This window comes from Alnus glutinosa, chromosome 1 (assembly GCF_958979055.1).
Source record: "Alnus glutinosa chromosome 1, dhAlnGlut1.1, whole genome shotgun sequence".
Lineage (NCBI taxonomy): Eukaryota > Viridiplantae > Streptophyta > Magnoliopsida > Fagales > Betulaceae > Alnus > Alnus glutinosa.
The window spans coordinates 8257637-8275635 of NC_084886.1; the positions used below are offsets into that span (position 1 = coordinate 8257637).

Sequence of the window (17999 nt, forward strand, 5' to 3'; positions counted from 1 at the left end):
CTTTCTTCTTCTTTTATTTTTCTTTTTTCTTTTTCTTTTTTCATTAGATGCCTGTGGATTATGTATGGAGAGAGAATGATCTATTTCCTACCGGTTTCTGGTGTTAACAAATTAAAGGATAAATGATTTTAGGATAAATTTTTCCTCCAAATCTTATGCTCTATTATAAATAAGATTCCTGAAAATTCAGAAGAAAAAACTTTGTCCAAAATTTTAGTAGGTAACCCATCAGCCATCTAAGTGTTGATTTTCACATGCAATCCAAATGAGGCGAGAAGGGTTGTCAATTTTTAATACAACTTGTGAACTCGATACAAAATTAACGGATTAGAGTTAAGGGGTCTAATCCATTTAATTAAATAGGTCAAGCTAAATTTAACATATATAATCTTATACCTATGTCCTGACACGACTTGAACCCGACATGTAATATTTAAGGCTGTTAATTTTTTACACGATTCGTAAATCCAACACAAAGTTAGCAGGTTATGATTGGGTTTGACTTGATTATTAAATGGGTAGAATTAGAATTGACGTATATAGTCTTATACTCATATTTTAACACTACCTAAATCCAACATACGAACATGAATTGCTACCCTTAGAGGGAACATAAAATTAGCTACAAGTTGGTTTGTAGCTAATTTCTACAAATCAGTCCAATAAAATGACGTGTTCCGATCGTAAAGCATGTGGAAGCACATACTTTCTTATTAATGCTAACAAAAAAAAGAGGACATAAATTTCTTATAAACTGGTTTGTAGGAAACTCATACACACTAGCCTTTAAAAGCGACATATGTCATTTAAGCTATTAAAAAAAATCATATGAGAAGTACATGCAATTAAAAAAACAAAAAAAAAAAACACATGCTTCTCACATTTAAGAGATATATGTCACTATTAGAACTTGTTTGTATGAAATTTCCAGAAATTTTTGTCCTAAAAAAAATATGTACTTCTCTCACACGCTAAGGAACACATCATTTTGTTAAACTAATTTGTAGCTAATTTTTGTCTCGATATTAGATGCATGCAATAATGCAACCGAAGACCAAACGAGGCAAACACACTTGTGGTGGATTAAAGGCCCAAAATTGTAGCAACATTGCAAAACTGACTCGATAAAGCCCATAATCATTAACCATCGACTTTAGATGTCAATCAAACCCAAACCCAAATTAAACTTTGGCATTTAAGGCCATAAAGGAAGGCCCAGCCAACCTGAATTTCTCTTACCTTGTAATGTGTTTTCCAGAGTAATGCTATAATTTTTTTTTTTTTTTTCTTCTTTTTATTCTCTTAAAATTAACGTGATTTTTAAAATTACCAATATATCAAAATTTAATTTTGGTAATTTTAAAAGCCACGGTTTAAAAGATGACACTAAAAAAAGAGAAATGCTTGGTTGTACACTCTCATCCCACTCCTATCCCACCATTGTCTATGTGGACCAATAATGTTGTTAAAAAAATAGGGTCCCACTGCACTCTCTCTATTATCTCTCACATTATTGGTCGACGTAAACAAAGGTGGGATAGGAGTGGGATGAGAGTGTACAACTAAGCATTTCTCATCCCACTCCTATCCCACCTTTTGGGAGTATTATGTATGCCGCCCAATCCAAGGATCCTTTTTGTCCCTTATATATATGGGAAGGCAGGATTTTTATTTAGGATATCAAATATATAACTCTAAAAATATGTATCATTTATGATATAATTATATATTCAAGTTCTTACACAAAAATATGTTATTTATAATAGTATTTATGTTCAGAAATTATAAGATAAATTAATTGTTACATGTAAACTTATATTTAGTCTTCTTTAAAAAGTTAATCATTTTAAAGTAAGAGTATCACTAAAATCTTATTTTTAATTTGTTCCCAAAATAATTTTTGTTTTTGTTTTTGGGCAATAACTGAAATACAAATTTCAGTTAGGCTTTTTAGGCTGTGAAGTTGGTTGAAACCACTCATATGGTTTGATTTATATTGCTTAAAAAACCACAAAAAAGAAATAAAATAACCTAAGAAGCTTTGGTAGAGTGAATCTAGAAAGGGGAGTGATCCTTACACTCACACTACACAACAATAGCACAACAAGAAGGTACAATGGAGTGGGATCGGGATTTGATTCTTGTACAACTCCAATACAACAACTGTACAACAACCCCTCACATGAGGGTGGGCCCCAGTATGTGGAATCCACCCTCATGTGAGGGATTGTTGTACAGTTGTTGTATTGGTGTTGTAAATCTAACATTTTTCGAGTGGGATCTATGTGTGGGCCCCACTCTATTGTGCCTTGGTGTTGTGTCATTGTTGTGTAGTGTGAGTGTTTTAATCATTTTTCATCTAGAAAAGAGAGAGAAAAAAAAAAAAGAAAAACAAATGACAAGAAACCAATTTGAAAAATTGATAATTTTAATGAAAATATAAGTAATTTGATTTATTATTATTATTATTCAAATTGGAAAAATGTTACAAATGAGTCTTTCCTACGCTTCATCTGAACAGAAAAGAGAATTGGAGCCCAATTGAAAATGCTTCCAATCATAAGATTGGAAGCGGCTCATCTAACTAAACAATGCCTTTAAAATTAGCACTTCCAACGGCCTTACAAGCTTTCCAGCTATGAAAAGAAATTGAGGATGCTATGGTTGATGTCCGAAACGATGGAAGCAAAATTCCAATTCTTAAAAAGATATTGGATAGCCAGAATAATGTTAACAACGATCTCCTTTAAACAAAAGAGAATAGACATAATAAAAAGCAACTCCCTGCCTGAGTAGCCAAGAGAGCAGCCTGAGCGTCACCTATGACTACACTCAAAGAAGATACGTGGTTGGTAGCCGCTTGAAAAGTTGATGTTTGTTAATTTTTTAGTTAATAAATTGAGTCCCTAACTTGTTGTACTATGAAAATGAAGGAAGGAGAGATAAGTCATCGTTTCTCATTTGTAGTAAAGTAAATCCATTGACATTTGGGGAATGGGGAGTGCCACTTTCTTCCTAAAATTTAAAAGAAATTTGTTAGGTAAAGCATATCAAAGATTAACCACGACACGATACAACACCTTTAACATATTTTAATTAGTCTTTTCATACTTATTTGGCAACTTTATCATATATAATTGAGTGAAAGAATTTATCTCTTATCACATGTGGGTGTCTTCTTTAATTTATTTTAAAGTCAAATATATAAATAAAATGATTAATACGAACTTGGGTTTCATCAGTAAAAAATGATGAAAATTCTTTTTTAATTCCTACGTGGAGCACTTTCTTATTCTTGTCCCATTTAACGAACAAATTAATAAACAAATTCATGATCACCAAATCTGCCATGCATGCTTTTTGTTTCTTTATGGACTTTTAATCGACACTTTCATTACGATACATATTAAGGGTGTGTTTAATTTGGACGATTTCAAACTTGTAGATACATGCATTAATGATGGATCTCTTTTGTATTTGGATTGAAGTTTAAAGGTAAACAAGCTCACCAAGTCCTTCATATGCTTATTATATAGTCTCATTGAAAAGATACGTATACGTTATTTTTTTCGTGATTTTGAAAAGTGAGAAGATTTTGTTAAAAACCACCTCACGTGTTTATCTTCTTAATACCCAATAAAAAAAAAAAAAAAAAAAAAAAAGAGAAGAAAAAGAAAAGAAGAAAAAAGTCAAAGAGAGAGTATGAGTATAATAAACGAGCCAACACTCACAGGACAACGTGATTGTCCCCAAAGATTGTTGTAATTATGTAACAATATTACTCATTCTGATATGATTTTATCGTCGTGATCATCTTATTATTATGAGTTTTTCAGAGGTAATTTGCTGTGATAACTGCTGTTATTAGTAACTAAATCATTTTAACTGTTACTGAAAAGCTTTCTAACACATGCATATGCTTTTATAGGAAAAGCTTCTACTGCTTTCTTACTATTCGGTTTGTAGCTTTTGTAAGTATTGAAAAATTTCTTCTTGAAGGAGATGCTCTGCTTGTGTCTTTACTGTGAATCAACCTCATATTTTTTCTTATTGGCATTTTACTCCCTATATTTCGGATATTAGATTAAAACTCTATTTCTTTCAAAGTTGAAATGGTTCGAAAGTTTCTAGATGTATTATTCTTCGTGCATATATTTTAGTTTAATGAGCCGCTACTTAACTTGTGTTTAGTTGCATTTCTGCATATTCTCCCGTTCTTTCTTTAATGAAAAAGATATTTCATTGTAATCTTTTTTTAATTCAATTAGAAAAATATATATCGAATAAAAATTCACTAAATAACAAAAAAAAAAAGAAGGAAAAAAAAGGAGGGGAGAGTATGATGCGACAGCCTTAATCCATCTGATAAGAATAAGATGACAATGCCCTCATCCAAATGGTAAGAAAAAGAAAGCAAAACGACCGATTCCAACCTCTACAAATGGACCAAATGCCACCCCACGAAAACGAAGCCAATGAAAGCACGCCATGTGGCAAAAGCCAACTGGTCCCCCCCCCCCTCTCTCTCTCTCTCTCTCTCTCTCTCTCTCATTGTGTTCTGACTTCTGAGTTTCCGTTTGAGGGATTTTGTGGGTTTTGACGTTGGATCCTCATCCTCGGATCCGGCAGTTTTGAACGCTTTCCCAAACCAACGAGAAAACAGTTAAGCAGACACTTGTAAACCAGCTCAAGATTTGCTGCCATATACTCTCTCTACGCACCCCTCCCTCTCCCTCTACATATAAAATACAGGAAAAAATGCCTTCCCATTTACTACCCATATCCAATCCGCCTTCACATTCCTCATTGGGACATCCAATTCCAGCCCCTTCAGCCATACCGTCTGCTGCTTCCACAGCCACAATGTTAGTCAAGGCAGGAGAGCATGACCCAACCGCCTCTCTTCTTTTTTCTTCATCATTTGAGGATGACAAAGCCATTTCCATCAAACCCCTTCTCCCCAGGACCTTAAGCTACTCCGCCACTACCACCACCACCACCTCTACCTCTAGCAGCTGCTACCAGCAGCGGCGGCGCCGGATCGCTAGCGAAAACTCGCTGTCTTCACTCTCCACTGCCAGTGCTCGCCGCCAGGCCTTTGGCCGTGATGTTGGGCACGCCGCCGCCGAGACGTTCTTGGTGACCCGGTTGAGTTTGAAGCTCTTGAGATATCTTGGGTAAATTTTCTGACTTCTTTGATTTGGCTGTTTTTTTTTTTTAGTTTCTGAGAAATTGATCTCTTTTGTTATGGTAATGATTACAGTTTTTATATGTCTTTGGTGTTTCATAGTGGTGTGGTTTCTATGTAATGTGCTCAATATTTTATTACTAATCATGCTGACAATTTTTGTAGTTTATTGGCATCGGAATTGGCTGTACATTGCTTGGGTTTTTTTTTTTTAGATTTAATATGGAAAGTTGAGTTTTTGCTTACAGAGTTGACTCAATTAGAATTTAAGATAAAAATTGTCTCTGAAAGGGTTGATTGTTTGTACAAGAAGTTGTAATTGAAGACCTTGCTTCTCAGAAAACTTTTTTGCTCAAGTTTTCCTTGAAAGTTGCAGGAGGGTCTTGAGGGAAATGACCCCAACTATAGAGTACCTCAATAGACTGTGCTTACTAAGTTTGTTTATCTAGACTTTTGTCAAAAGATTTTTTAGGGTATGATTTGTATGAGCAATGAGATGTGATAATGTTTAATGAGCAATTTACAGCTCACCACCAAATCGCAGAATCCTCCTCACTAGGAAAATGAATCATCACCAATGGTTCATAAAATTCCCCACAAGGAAAGAGCATCCCATTGACAACAATCTTACCATTTCTTTATATTCACAATTAATTGTAACATTCACCTAACGTCTGTTCCATTGTGTATACGTTGTTATGTAAATCAATACCAAAGTGTGCGAAAACCAATTTAGAAAATACCTTGAGTCTCACGGAATCCGGTATCCATTATTGGATTACGTGCCCCCGCACCCATCAACAAAATAGGTTTGTGGAGCGCAAACACTGCCACATCGTCGAAATGAGCCTCACTCTCTTGGCCCATTCCTCCGTTCTCTTTAAATATTTGTCTGAGGCTTTTTAGATGGCTTGGTACTTAATAAACTGATTACCAACACCTATTTTTCACAATGAGTCTCCCTATCAACGACTCTTCAACCTCCGACCCAATTACACATTTTTGAAAGTTTTTGGTTGTGCTTGCTGGCCCCATATTCAGCCCTACAAAAAGCATAAACTATACTTTTGCTCTGACAACTGAGTCTTCATCGGATACAATCCATTTCATCGTGGCTACAAATGCCTCCATATTCCTTCCAGTGGAATTCACATTTCACGGAATGTCATTTATTTATTTATTTTTATTTTTATGAATCTTCCTTTCCTTTTGCTTCTCACTCATCTATTTATCCTATCTCTCAAGGTTCTTGTACCACTCAACAACCGGTTCTCTCCCCAATCATCTCTCCTACGCGCCCTCTACCTACCTCAACCCCGGGCCCCCATACCTCCTCCTCCACTCACCACCCGCGACTAGCCACTCCACACCCCCATCCAAACCCAGTTAGGGACAACATCCCATCTCCCACAAGGTCTCATACCGCTCGGCCATCCAACCCGATCCCTCTCCACTTCCCACCTGGGCCCCTTTCCCACTAACGATGTGTCTTCACTTGATTGTTCACAAGTTTCACCCTTGCCCCTGGAGCCTGAAACTTCGGATCCTTCTCCACCATGCCATGCAATGCAAACCAAATGGAAGAACAACATCTTCAAGCCTAAGGCCCTTCCTGATGGCCTCGTCCACTATCCACTCCCTAAGGCTCTTCTTGCCGCATGTCGTTCTGATGAAGTCAAACCTACCTCCTACTCGACACCTACGAAGCATCCTGCTTGGCGTGAAGCTATTAACACTTTATTCGATACCTTAATCTGCAACGAAACTTGGACTCTTGTTCCCCCTTCCTCAAACATGAATATCGTTGGCTGTAAATGGGTTTTTGGCCTCAAGCACAAAGCTGATGACTCCATCAACCGCACAAGCCCACTTCCCTTTATATGCAAGCAGTGAAGCGCATCTTGCGGTACCTCAAGTCTACTATCTCCTTTGGTTTGTTGCTTCGTCGATCTCCATCACAAACTCTTCAAGCATACTCTGATGCGGATTGGTCTGGCTGCCCCGTTGACAGGAAATCTACTAGAGGCTTCTACATCTTCCTTGGGCTCAATCTCATCTCTTGGTCCTCTCGTAAACAATGAACAGTAGCCCGCTCAAACACCGAGTCTGAATATCGCACACTAGCGATCATTTGTTGCTGAAATCATTTGGCTTCAATCAATCCTATGTGACCTAGGAATTTTTCTTCCCACTCCTCTTGCTTTGTGGTGCAACAACATTGGCGCCATGTATTTGACGGCCAATCCCGCCTTTCATGCACGAACCAAGCACATAGAGATTGACTTTCATTTTGTCCAAGATAAAGTTGCCTCCAAGATCTTCGTTGTGTGCTTTCTCTCCAGCAAAGATAATTTGGCAGACATCTTCACTAGGCCGGTTGCATCTCCTCATTTTCCTTCCTGCGGACCAAGTTCAATGTCATGTGCCACTTATCTTGCTTGCGGGGGCCTAATGGGCAATCTACAGCTCACCACTAGATCGCATAATCATCCTCACAAAGAAAATCAATCAACAGCTCTCAAAATATTCTCTACAAGGAAAATCAATCATCACCAATGGTTCATAAAATTCCCCACAAGAAAGAGCATCCCATTGACAACAATCTTACCATTTCTTCATATTCACAATTAATTGTAACATTCACCTAACTTCTATTCCATCATGTGTAAATTGTTTTGTAAATCAATAACAAAGTGTGTGAAAACCAATTTAGAAAATAACTTGAGTCTTTAATGTTGTCACTTGCATTTTGATCTTTGTTGCTGATGAGTTGGTCTGAGAAATGGAATTAATCCAGCCTGTTGGAAAAGTCTCTTTGTAGCTTACAGTGTTGAGTGCTTGATTTTGCAAGAGAAAGTCAGGGGATCCATTTAACACTATGTTTTCCCCTTCATAGATTTGTTACTTGTTTCGGAAACACCAATGCTTTCGGTTTCAAGAGTTTTAGGTTTGAAGTTCATCCTATTAACTTGATATAGTTGAGACTGTTGACATCATACATTCAAGAGCGGTAACTCCAAAAGTTATGCTTTAGCCACTTCTGATATGTGTAGGGCTTTATCAATCCGGGCCTCCTTGCTGGCAGGCTATTTTTTTTAGGACCGATTATAGTCCACTATTGTAGACCAGACTTAACATAAATTATATGGTGTGTTGCATGTTACTTTCACAAGTAATTGGTTCTGAAGAAAGCAAGTAGGCTTTATATGCAGATTAAGTAGGAAATTGGCCATGAAGGTTGAGTAGGAAATTAAGACTATGCATATGAAGTAGGCTCTCTTAGAGGGATAGGAAAGATAATTGCATTTGAAGAAAACAAGAATTAGCGTTTTGTAACTATATGGGGGAAATTTGATCAAGAAGGTTTGGACATGTATGGAGTAGGTAATTGAGACTACAAATATGAAGTAGACTGTCTAAGAGGCATATGAAAGTTGGAAAGAACATGGATAAATTCAGATGCCTTGCATGTTACTTCCACAAGTAATTGCATCTGAAGCAAACAAGAAGTAGCCTTTATATGTAACTGTGTGATGGAAATTTGGTCATGTGAAAAAATCTAAATATGTTTGAAGTGGGCAACGGAGACAACATAAATGAAGTAGGCTCTCTAAGAAGGTTAGGAAAGGTGGAAAGAACATCCAGAAAGTTATATAGAAGAAAATAATCTAAAAATATGTGACCAATGTCAACCGCTTGGAGCTAGTAAAATGTCATAGTCTATTATGCGTGGGCTTTAACATATAGATCAGTTCACCCCAATCACTTTTACATTCAGGACTGAGAACAGTTGCCTTAGTTTCAACTTCATTTGTGTGATGTTTTAAGTTCCCTGGGAATTTTGAATTTCCATTATGCATGCTTTAGGTTTAACGTTTGTTTGAGATGCTTTATCTAGCCTATCTGATTACTAGATGCTTTCTAATCATTTATTTTTATTCAGGGTAGGTTACAAATGGATTACAAGATTTCTAGCCCTTGGTTGTTATGCCTTGCTACTTATCCCAGGTTTTCTTCAAGGTCTGTAACCTTTAGTGTTTTCATGCGTATAGTTGCATGCAACTTAGACATATGTATGTTCTAGCAGTCATATACATAGGATTGAGCTATATTTGTCCATTTTGGTGTGGCATAACTAGTCTGCTTGTCTTTTGTAGTTGGATATTACTATTTCTTCTCCTGTCAGATTCGCAGAAGTATAGTTTATGGTGATCAGCCAAGAAATAGGTAATATTAATGAATTTTATATCCTGTTTAATTTCCTAAATTTTGTGGCATGAATTGTTTAAATTTTGCTCTGCAGGCTGGATCTGTATCTACCCAAAAATAGTGATGGGCCAAAGCCAGTCATTGCATTTGTAACTGGTGGAGCCTGGATTATTGGGTGAGAAATTTTTTTTGTTGATAGTTGATGTGTGAAGTTGCATTAGGACATCTAATAAGATATTAATAATAGCAGAAATCCTTTTGGTCTTACATGCATATATCAAAACTACAAAATGTAGTTTTTTTTTTTTTTTTTTTTTTTTTTTTTTTTTTTTTGTACTTATCAAAAAAGAAAATGTTACTGACAATGCCATTGAAAATAGTGGTAAGTACTTAAGAGGACGCAACAATACAGTTATGAAGCAAGTAACAAACGGAAGTGACTTTTCTAAGTTCCATGATCACATGTGAGAATCTTGTTTTGGTTTGTTATTCGTAAAATCATAAAAGTGAATTTAACTTGTATACAGGGTAGTCTTGTCAGATTCTGTTGATTTCACAAAATTTTATGCTTTTCTCTTGCATCATATGCCTGCTTATCTATATCCTCAACTTGTTTTGAGGCTTCGTTTCTTTGGATACAGTTACAAAGCATGGGGTTGTCTTTTAGGACAACAGCTATCAGAAAGAGACATCATAGTGGCATGCATTGATTACAGGTAATATGATTTATTTCAAGCGATAGCATACTGTTGTACATAATAGATCTCATCTTGCCAATGAAAACTCTGTTCTGGATGAAGTTCTCTTGTGAATATGTTGAGATTTGTTTGTGGGCAATGCTGCCTCTATTTGATATTTATTAGAGAAGTTGTAAAATTTTATTTCTTGTTAAGGTCATTAGTTGTCCCTAATGCACTGCTAATGTTTTTTCTTTTTTTGATAAGTAATAAAAATATACTAAAAAAAGCGTAAGGTGCCCCTAAGTACATAAGTAGTATATACAGGAACAACCAAACCAACCCCCAAAAAAGAAACCCAACAAACCCGCTAGACCCTAAAACCCAAGACCCACATGAGGCACTCAACACTACATCATGTGAGCCTTGCCTTTCTAACGCCAAGAGGCTGGGCTTGCAATGCTGTAGTTAATGGAGCTTTTCAAATTCAAAAGCTCCCTCCTATCTTTGGTCTTTTGGGACACTACCATTGTTTCTCGATGAAACTCCTCTTCAATGGCATCCAGGATTGCCAAGGACGGATCCTCGCCCTCATAACCATCCATCACCTAATCCAAGGGCATTGCTAATGTTACCAATATTAAATTATATAACAGCCATCAGGATGTGTGATGCTGCTTAAGATAAATGACTACTACACCCTACTAATCTTTGAAAGTCACTGTATTTAAAAGCAAACTGTACAGAGATGGGTACACAACTCCTTTGTAACCATTTAGCACTATCTAGGATCATTTCCTTTGCCTAACCATATTTTTGCTACTTTTCTTGCCACTTTGACCCATGTTTTGGTCAATGACTTCACACAGCTGCATATGTTGATTGCTGTTGCACGCTGAATCACCTTACTAGTATTCTCAATTGACCACATCTTGCTTCCGAGATTTGTTTTATTTGCGAAAGATTGGTGATTCATTTGTGTTATCATCCTTTCAACAACTCACATTTTGAAATATGTTGTTTCCTGACTACCTATCGTCTCCCTTATATTCGAAGGGATCCTTTTGTAATTCATGCTAAAATAGAAACTAATCCATTGTGTATCTTAGCAGTAATTTTTTTTTTTTAAACTAACACAGCTATGGAAGATTGATTTGCTGTTACTTCACAGCTTTTGTAGAATCCAAGCTTTATATTGTGGCTCACGTGCAACATCTTATTGGGTCAAGTCTTATATTATTTTAAAGGTCAAGATACTAGGACTCTAGACTAAAACAGTTTTTGATTTGGGTTATTGTTGATTTGTAATGAGTAGTAGATCTGTAATTTTTTGTAACTCCTGCCAAATAAGGGTATATTGGTGTCCTTGAGTTAAGAACTTTTTAGGCAGTCTTTGAGTTGAGAACTTTTTAGGCATTTCTCGGTGTCTTGGGCTTTTTGTTTTTTGTCCTATTTAGTTTTTGCCTGGGTTTTGTTAGGTTTTTAGTTTACTAGTCAAATTAGAATGCTACTAGTACAAGAAAGAATCCTTGTATATGTGTTCAATGTACTCAAGGGGTTCTGATTTTGATAATTATGCGTTTTAGTATTATAGAAGGCATGCATGCCTAGAGTGTTCTTTCTCTATCGAGTATCATGGGAAGCCACTTCAAATACGCCACGACAGGTAGTGTGAAATGGGTGTGAAGATTAGCATTACTCTTCTCTCTCTTTCCTCTCATATGCTTCTTTGTTGCACGCTGTTACTGTTCTAAGCCCCTGACCGGTACAAAGTTCTCTCCTTTCTTTTTCTCTTTTACAACCCCAATTCAGACTTAATCCAATCTACAAATCCTAGATCCTTTCCTCACTATAAAAAACCTCAAGATCATAACTTTTCCTTTCTTAAAGTCCATCACTTGTACTTTGGACAGATTTTCTAAATCTCTCATACGTCATTAAGACACAAAGGCACGTGCTTGAGCTCAAACTTACTGCAAAATGAAAAAAATAGAGTTGAAGTGCCCCCCCCCCCCCCCCCCGCCGGGAAATGTTTCTGTTCATGATAATGTTGTTTGCATCTTAGGTTTCCCCCTTATTAATTATTCTGACTTGTACCATGAGCATGCTTGTGTATATTCTTTTTCATGGACATAGACAAGTTATATGCCTGCTTGAAAATTACTAGATAATAGATGTATTGGTAAAACATCCCATAGAATTACTTGTATAAACTTTAGCATAGATTCTCACATTACACGATTACTTCATTTGATGTCATAATCATGGATGTAGCGTCCAAAAAGCCTGAAATTAATTTACATGAGATTGATGTCTCTATGTGTGTGATTTCAGTATATAGTGCATAACATGTATCCACCTGTAATACTATCTCATACTATTATGGGTCTTAATTGACAATTCATGCAGGAATTTCCCTCAGGGAACTATGAGTGATATGGTAAAGGATGCTTCTCAAGGTATCTCATTTGTGTGCAACAATATTGCTGAATATGGAGGTGATCCTGATAGGTAATAGATTCTTCACATTTTCTTTTCTACAAATTTAAAGCATGAACCTTTGTTTTTTTTTGGGTGTGGAATTAATCTAATAAAGATATTCTGCTGATTTTATTGTTTCTGTAGGATTTATCTCATGGGACAGTCAGCTGGTGCACACATTGCTGCTTGCACGCTATTGGAGCAGGCAATTAAAGAAGCTGGTGAAGGAGAGAGCACTTCTTGGAGTGTCTCTCAGATAAAGGCTTATTTTGGTTTATCTGGAGGGTAAGTCTGTTGCAAGTTTTTTGAACCATGTGGAACTCTTCACTATATTTCAAGCTCAATAAATCCTGTTATATGCTTGTAATGATTTGACACTTGAAATCGACTCCAAAGCATTAAGGTGATCAACCAGTTGGTCAGGCGGTAATAATTTGTTGATTTTCAGGTTAGAATATCTCACAGTGGAGATCTTGGAATATTGCATCTTGCATTGATTGCATGCCATAGTCAAATGTGAATTTCTTCCATCGGATCATTCCGGCTTACTTCTTTTAGTCCTTGCTTCTGAAGTGTTTATTTTAAAGTATTAAGGATTGGAAGTGCAGAATTTGACTCTATCATATTGGTGTGTTAGTGTGAATCAACTCAGTTAACTCTGCCTTTTGCCTGAGTTTAGCTTCAGGGCTTCACAGTGCAACGATGGTTAATGGAAGCTTCTAAATTGTCATGCTTATCCAAGTGGCATAAGTTGTTTTAATTTTATGATTGAAAATAAGAAGATATGCTTACATACAATTATATGAGCATTGATATACCTTTTTGATTGACCAGTTGGCAAAAAGTACCCCTTATTCTAGTTATGATATCACACTTGTTTTCCCCTGTTGCATTCTTTTTTTCAAGCATTTTTGTCTGTTATGTTTCTTGTGTTTGCATGTAAAAGTTGCATTCATCTTATAGTTTTCCTTGTAATTCCACAAACAGGTACAATTTGTTGAACCTAATAGATTACTTCCATAATCGAGGTCTGTACCGTTCCATCTTTTTAAGGTACATGTACTCTAATTTCCTAGTAAGTTGTTGTTATACATTAAATATTTTTTGGTTAATATCTCTGCCAGTCAATTCTTTTAACTTGTCAATTTAAAATTTCATCCAGCATAATGGAAGGCGAAGAATCCCTTCGACGATTCTCCCCTGAAGTAGTGGTCCAGGACCCGAACATTAGAAATGCCATTTCCCTCTTGCCACCTATTATTTTATTTCATGGTACTGCAGATTATTCCATACCTTCAGATGACAGGTTTGAGTCTGCTCTGGATTGAATTCTATGACTGCATCTAATTATTTTTTCATTAAATGGTGTATGAGGTTTTGGGGTGTTGATAGAAATTTTATTACTGACTTCTTGTTTCAAAGTAATGGTACTACATAGTGTCAAATTATCAATGACACGAGCTTTGAAAGGTGTAGTTGTCCTTCATATCTTGTAAGATCTGATCACAACTTTTCTTCCACTGGTGCATATCCTTCAGGTCCGCTGAATAGTTACAAAGATAGTTCATCTAAATACAAGCTATTTGTATTAGCAGATTCGCTAGCTATTGTGTTAATGTTAAAGATGGGGATAATTGGGCCACATGCAAAATATACTACTTTTCATGCTCCTTAAAAGTAGTTTTACCGAGTGGTTATGGATGTAGATGCTTGCTATGAATTACAAGTTCATTCTTTCTGTGCATTATTAAATAGGTTTACCTTCAAACAGTACTTTGGAAGGAATAATATATTGAGAAATTGAGAACATTTTTTGAACACTTTCGGTTTCCATCTCTGTTTTTCTCGAAGCTTCTCACTGCCTGCATCACTTGGCAATACATTTTTGTTTATCTTTCCATTAGAGATGAAGCAATCACAAATATGAGCAAAGAGATCGTAAAATTTATCCTAAGTAGGTTAAAATGAAAATGTTTAAACAAATCAGTCCTAGCTTATGAAGTTCCGGCGTGCATATCATATTTTTTTTCCCACCTTTGCTTTCACAAAGATCCAAGTTTTGAGTAGATAATGATATGGAATTCGCAGTAAGAATACAGTTGAGTCAATTTTGTGATAAAGGCATGCTTATGGAGATCTTTCAGTTATATGTGGTCCAAATTAGTGGCTGCACCTATCAGGAAATGCAGTATAGGTCAAAAAGTAATGAGAAGGGCCAAGATGATAGTAGAAATTAAATTGATTAACAAGAAACAAGAAAGGTTCTGACAGGCCTGCCTGCCCATCACTTGGCTTGAGTCAGGTGGGTTTTAACTCCTAGCCCTGTGATCCTAAAGTTTTGGTGCAACTGGAGTTGTTTGGGCATGGGGAAGGCGTCAATTTTGTATGACTAGAAGGTCCACTACTCAGAGGTGTTTTGGACTGCAGCTGAGTGTTATAACCATATTTCTTTGTATCTGGACATTTGATTTACAATTTCACATTAAGTTGTTTCTTCTATTAATTCACTGGATTTGTAGTGAAATTTATTTGCAAATGTATGTAACAAGTTTGAATTGCTTTCTATGGGATTTAATTATCATCTTCTTTTATGCAGTAAGAATTTTGCTGACACTCTTCAAAGAGTTGGGGTAAAAGCTGAAGCAATTTTGTATGAAGGAAAGACTCACACAGATTTGTTTCTTCAGGTAAGGGACCACTTCAAATGCTTCCTTTTTAGTTTGTTTCATCAATATGTCGCTTTTGTGGATTGGAGAAACCACTGGGGTGATTATGACATTTTCTTGTATCTGTAAGCGATGCTCCTTTCAACTGACTAAGATTCTTCTCTAGATAGGCTGAGAGTTTCTGCCTCAGTTTCTCTTTTGAATCCATCTCATCCCCATCTTTTGCAAAACCATTCATTTTTTGTTCAATGCTACTCTGAAACTGCTTCAGATGCTTATTTCTTCCCTTCTTCAAAAAACTGGTTTAGCTCTTTCCTAACCGCAGTAAGGTCTTGTTGTCCCCCTTTCAATCTTTATCATGCATGTTTAAACGTTTATGTTTGTGAATGATATATCCCTGCTCTTTCGTGTCAAGAGAACACTTTGTTTGGGATTGCTTTGGAATAGATCTTTTATTTATAGAAAAAGCCATAAATAAATTTTTTTAAAAAGCCTCTTTTTCAAACTTTTTCCAAAACGCAGTATTTGGACTTTTTTAGAGCAAAAAAATTAGATAAGTGTCATTATTTTTTTAGTTTTTTACCAAATTTATCCATTTTTGTCTGGCACAGTTTTTTATGTACTAAAAGCACTTTAAAAAGTGCTTAATGCAATTCTAAACAGGCTCTTAGTCATTCTCCTTGGCATGGATTGAGCAATTCTAATATTTAATGAAGTAATTGGCTGATGATAATCTTTAGTGTACATTTTGTTCATTGCCGGTAGGGTGAAAAACAAAAAAAAACTTGACCGATTTAATTATATTCTATTCAGGATCCGATGAGAGGTGGCAGTGATCAGTTGTTTGAAGATTTAGTAGGTCATATTCATGCTGGTGACACAGAGGCCCTCACCAAAGATGCAGTGGCTCCTCCAAGAAAACGCCTTGTACCTGAATTTATGTTGCAGTTGGCGCGCAGAGTTAGCCCATTCTAATCATTCTTCATCACTCAACTATTAACCTAAAAACCCATATTTTTGTTGATTCAACCCCATACTGTAAATATATATATATCACAGTGATAATTGTATGTCTTCTTTCTACATTTTTTTGTTTTTTCTTGTTTTTGGGTTACCCTTAGCACTCTCTCTCTCTATCTCTGTGCATCTGTGCATTTTTATGGGATTTGTTATTTTTCCTTGTAATAGTTAAAAGATTGCTAGGGAAAACAGTGTATAAGGGTATTTGTTTCAACACGAACACAGCAAGGATGTTTTCAGGGACGGATCTAGGATGTTTATTTTTAAGGGGAGGGGGGCAGATATAGTTGTAAAATAGAATCCCCCTTTGATATATGTGAGCAGTAGTGTATTAGTTTCCTATTGACTATGATCATTCTTTTTATTAATGAACAATTTAATTTTTTTTTTTCTTGGATCTCGATAGTACTATGGATTGGCTATGATCCTTCTTTAATTGGTTTCACTCGGGTAAATGATCATGCTTTAAAAATGTTACTTGAACATTTTTGTTATTAGTTCCCATCATTAAAGAGCATTAAAGATCAATGAACAGAGGGAAGCAACAAGAAAATTAGGAGTTAAGAGGAGAAAGGCAGAGTTTATATTTTGCTAAAATTTGTTGCTTAAATCTGTTTGTGGCTTTAATTACTCACAAAAAAATGTTATTTGGGTGCCAAATGAGTTTTCTTTAAAGGTCAATGAAAAGTGTGAAGCGAAAACAAAATTAGGAGATAAGAGGGGGAGAAAGGTAGGGATTCTAATTATTGTAAAAAATGTTACTAAAATCTCAACCTATTTTTCTTATTTCCATACAATTTTCTTGTGCATTTGCTTCTCAATCAATGTGTTTGTTTTCGTTACTATAGAACCATGCTATTCTAGATTAATTTTTTAAGCCCTCTCAAATTCTGTCTTCATAATTTTTCCTTTTTCCGATATTACCTATTATGAGTTTTATTTTCTTACTATTTTATTAATTATTATTTTTTGCTTAAATTATAGAATCATGCTCCGTTTGTTTCGGTGTAAAATGATTTCGGCATTTTACGGTGTTTGATAGGGGCGAAAATAATGATTAACGAAAATCATTTTCAGTTTGACCGTAAAAACTTATTTAATGTTTGGAAAACGATTTACGATTTTCAAAACCGTAAATCGTTTTCTGAAATTAAACTCTTTGTCCTTGCACGCATGCTTGATATCCGATTGTCGTAATTAGGCAATGGTTAGTCGTTGGAATCCAACCGGTGTTGAAATCCGGCACGTTCAGCAACTGAAATTCTATCGACGTTGGAATTCGGTGACATTCGGCCACCGTTGCCGGATTCTAGCAAACTAAAATCCAGTCGGAATCTGGCCGAATTTCGGCTATGGTCAGAAGCTGGCCGGATCTAGACAGATCCAGCCATTAATCCGGTCGGATCTGACCGGATTCGGAGAAGTCCGGCCAACCTGCTCGCCGGAATTCGGCAACGGCGACCGGACGTTGCCGGATTCCGGTGGCAGTTGCCAAACTTTGATTTTCGCATTTCGTAATTTTTTCGTGCGAGCCAAACGCCGTAAAATATTTTCGAGAAAATCATTTTTTATGAAAATGATATCGCCGAAATTTTTTTACAACAGAAATCATTTTATGTCGAAACAAACGGAACATTAATTTCATTGGTATTCATATCAACCAATCTCAATCAATGACATGAATCTTTCCACTTAACATTCAATAATCTCATTAAAAATTATATCTCATCTTTTATTTATTTTATTTATTTTTTTCTT

At 36.0% G+C, this 17999-nt stretch overlaps 1 protein-coding gene across 1 annotated transcript; it reads left to right on the forward strand.

Annotated features, from left to right (window-relative positions):
• Positions 1–4530: 4530 nt before the first annotated feature.
• LOC133870444 (isoprenylcysteine alpha-carbonyl methylesterase ICME-like) lies at positions 4531–16629 on the forward strand. The gene is made up of 11 exons (XM_062307571.1): positions 4531–5177; positions 9132–9208; positions 9346–9415; positions 9492–9572; positions 10039–10113; positions 12484–12585; positions 12700–12840; positions 13543–13608; positions 13718–13861; positions 15152–15242; positions 16035–16629. The coding sequence occupies exons 1-11, from the start codon at positions 4759–4761 to the stop codon at positions 16194–16196; spliced, it is 1428 nt and encodes a 475-aa protein (XP_062163555.1). The 5' UTR covers positions 4531–4758; the 3' UTR covers positions 16197–16629.
• The last annotated feature ends 1370 nt before the right edge of the window (positions 16630–17999 follow it).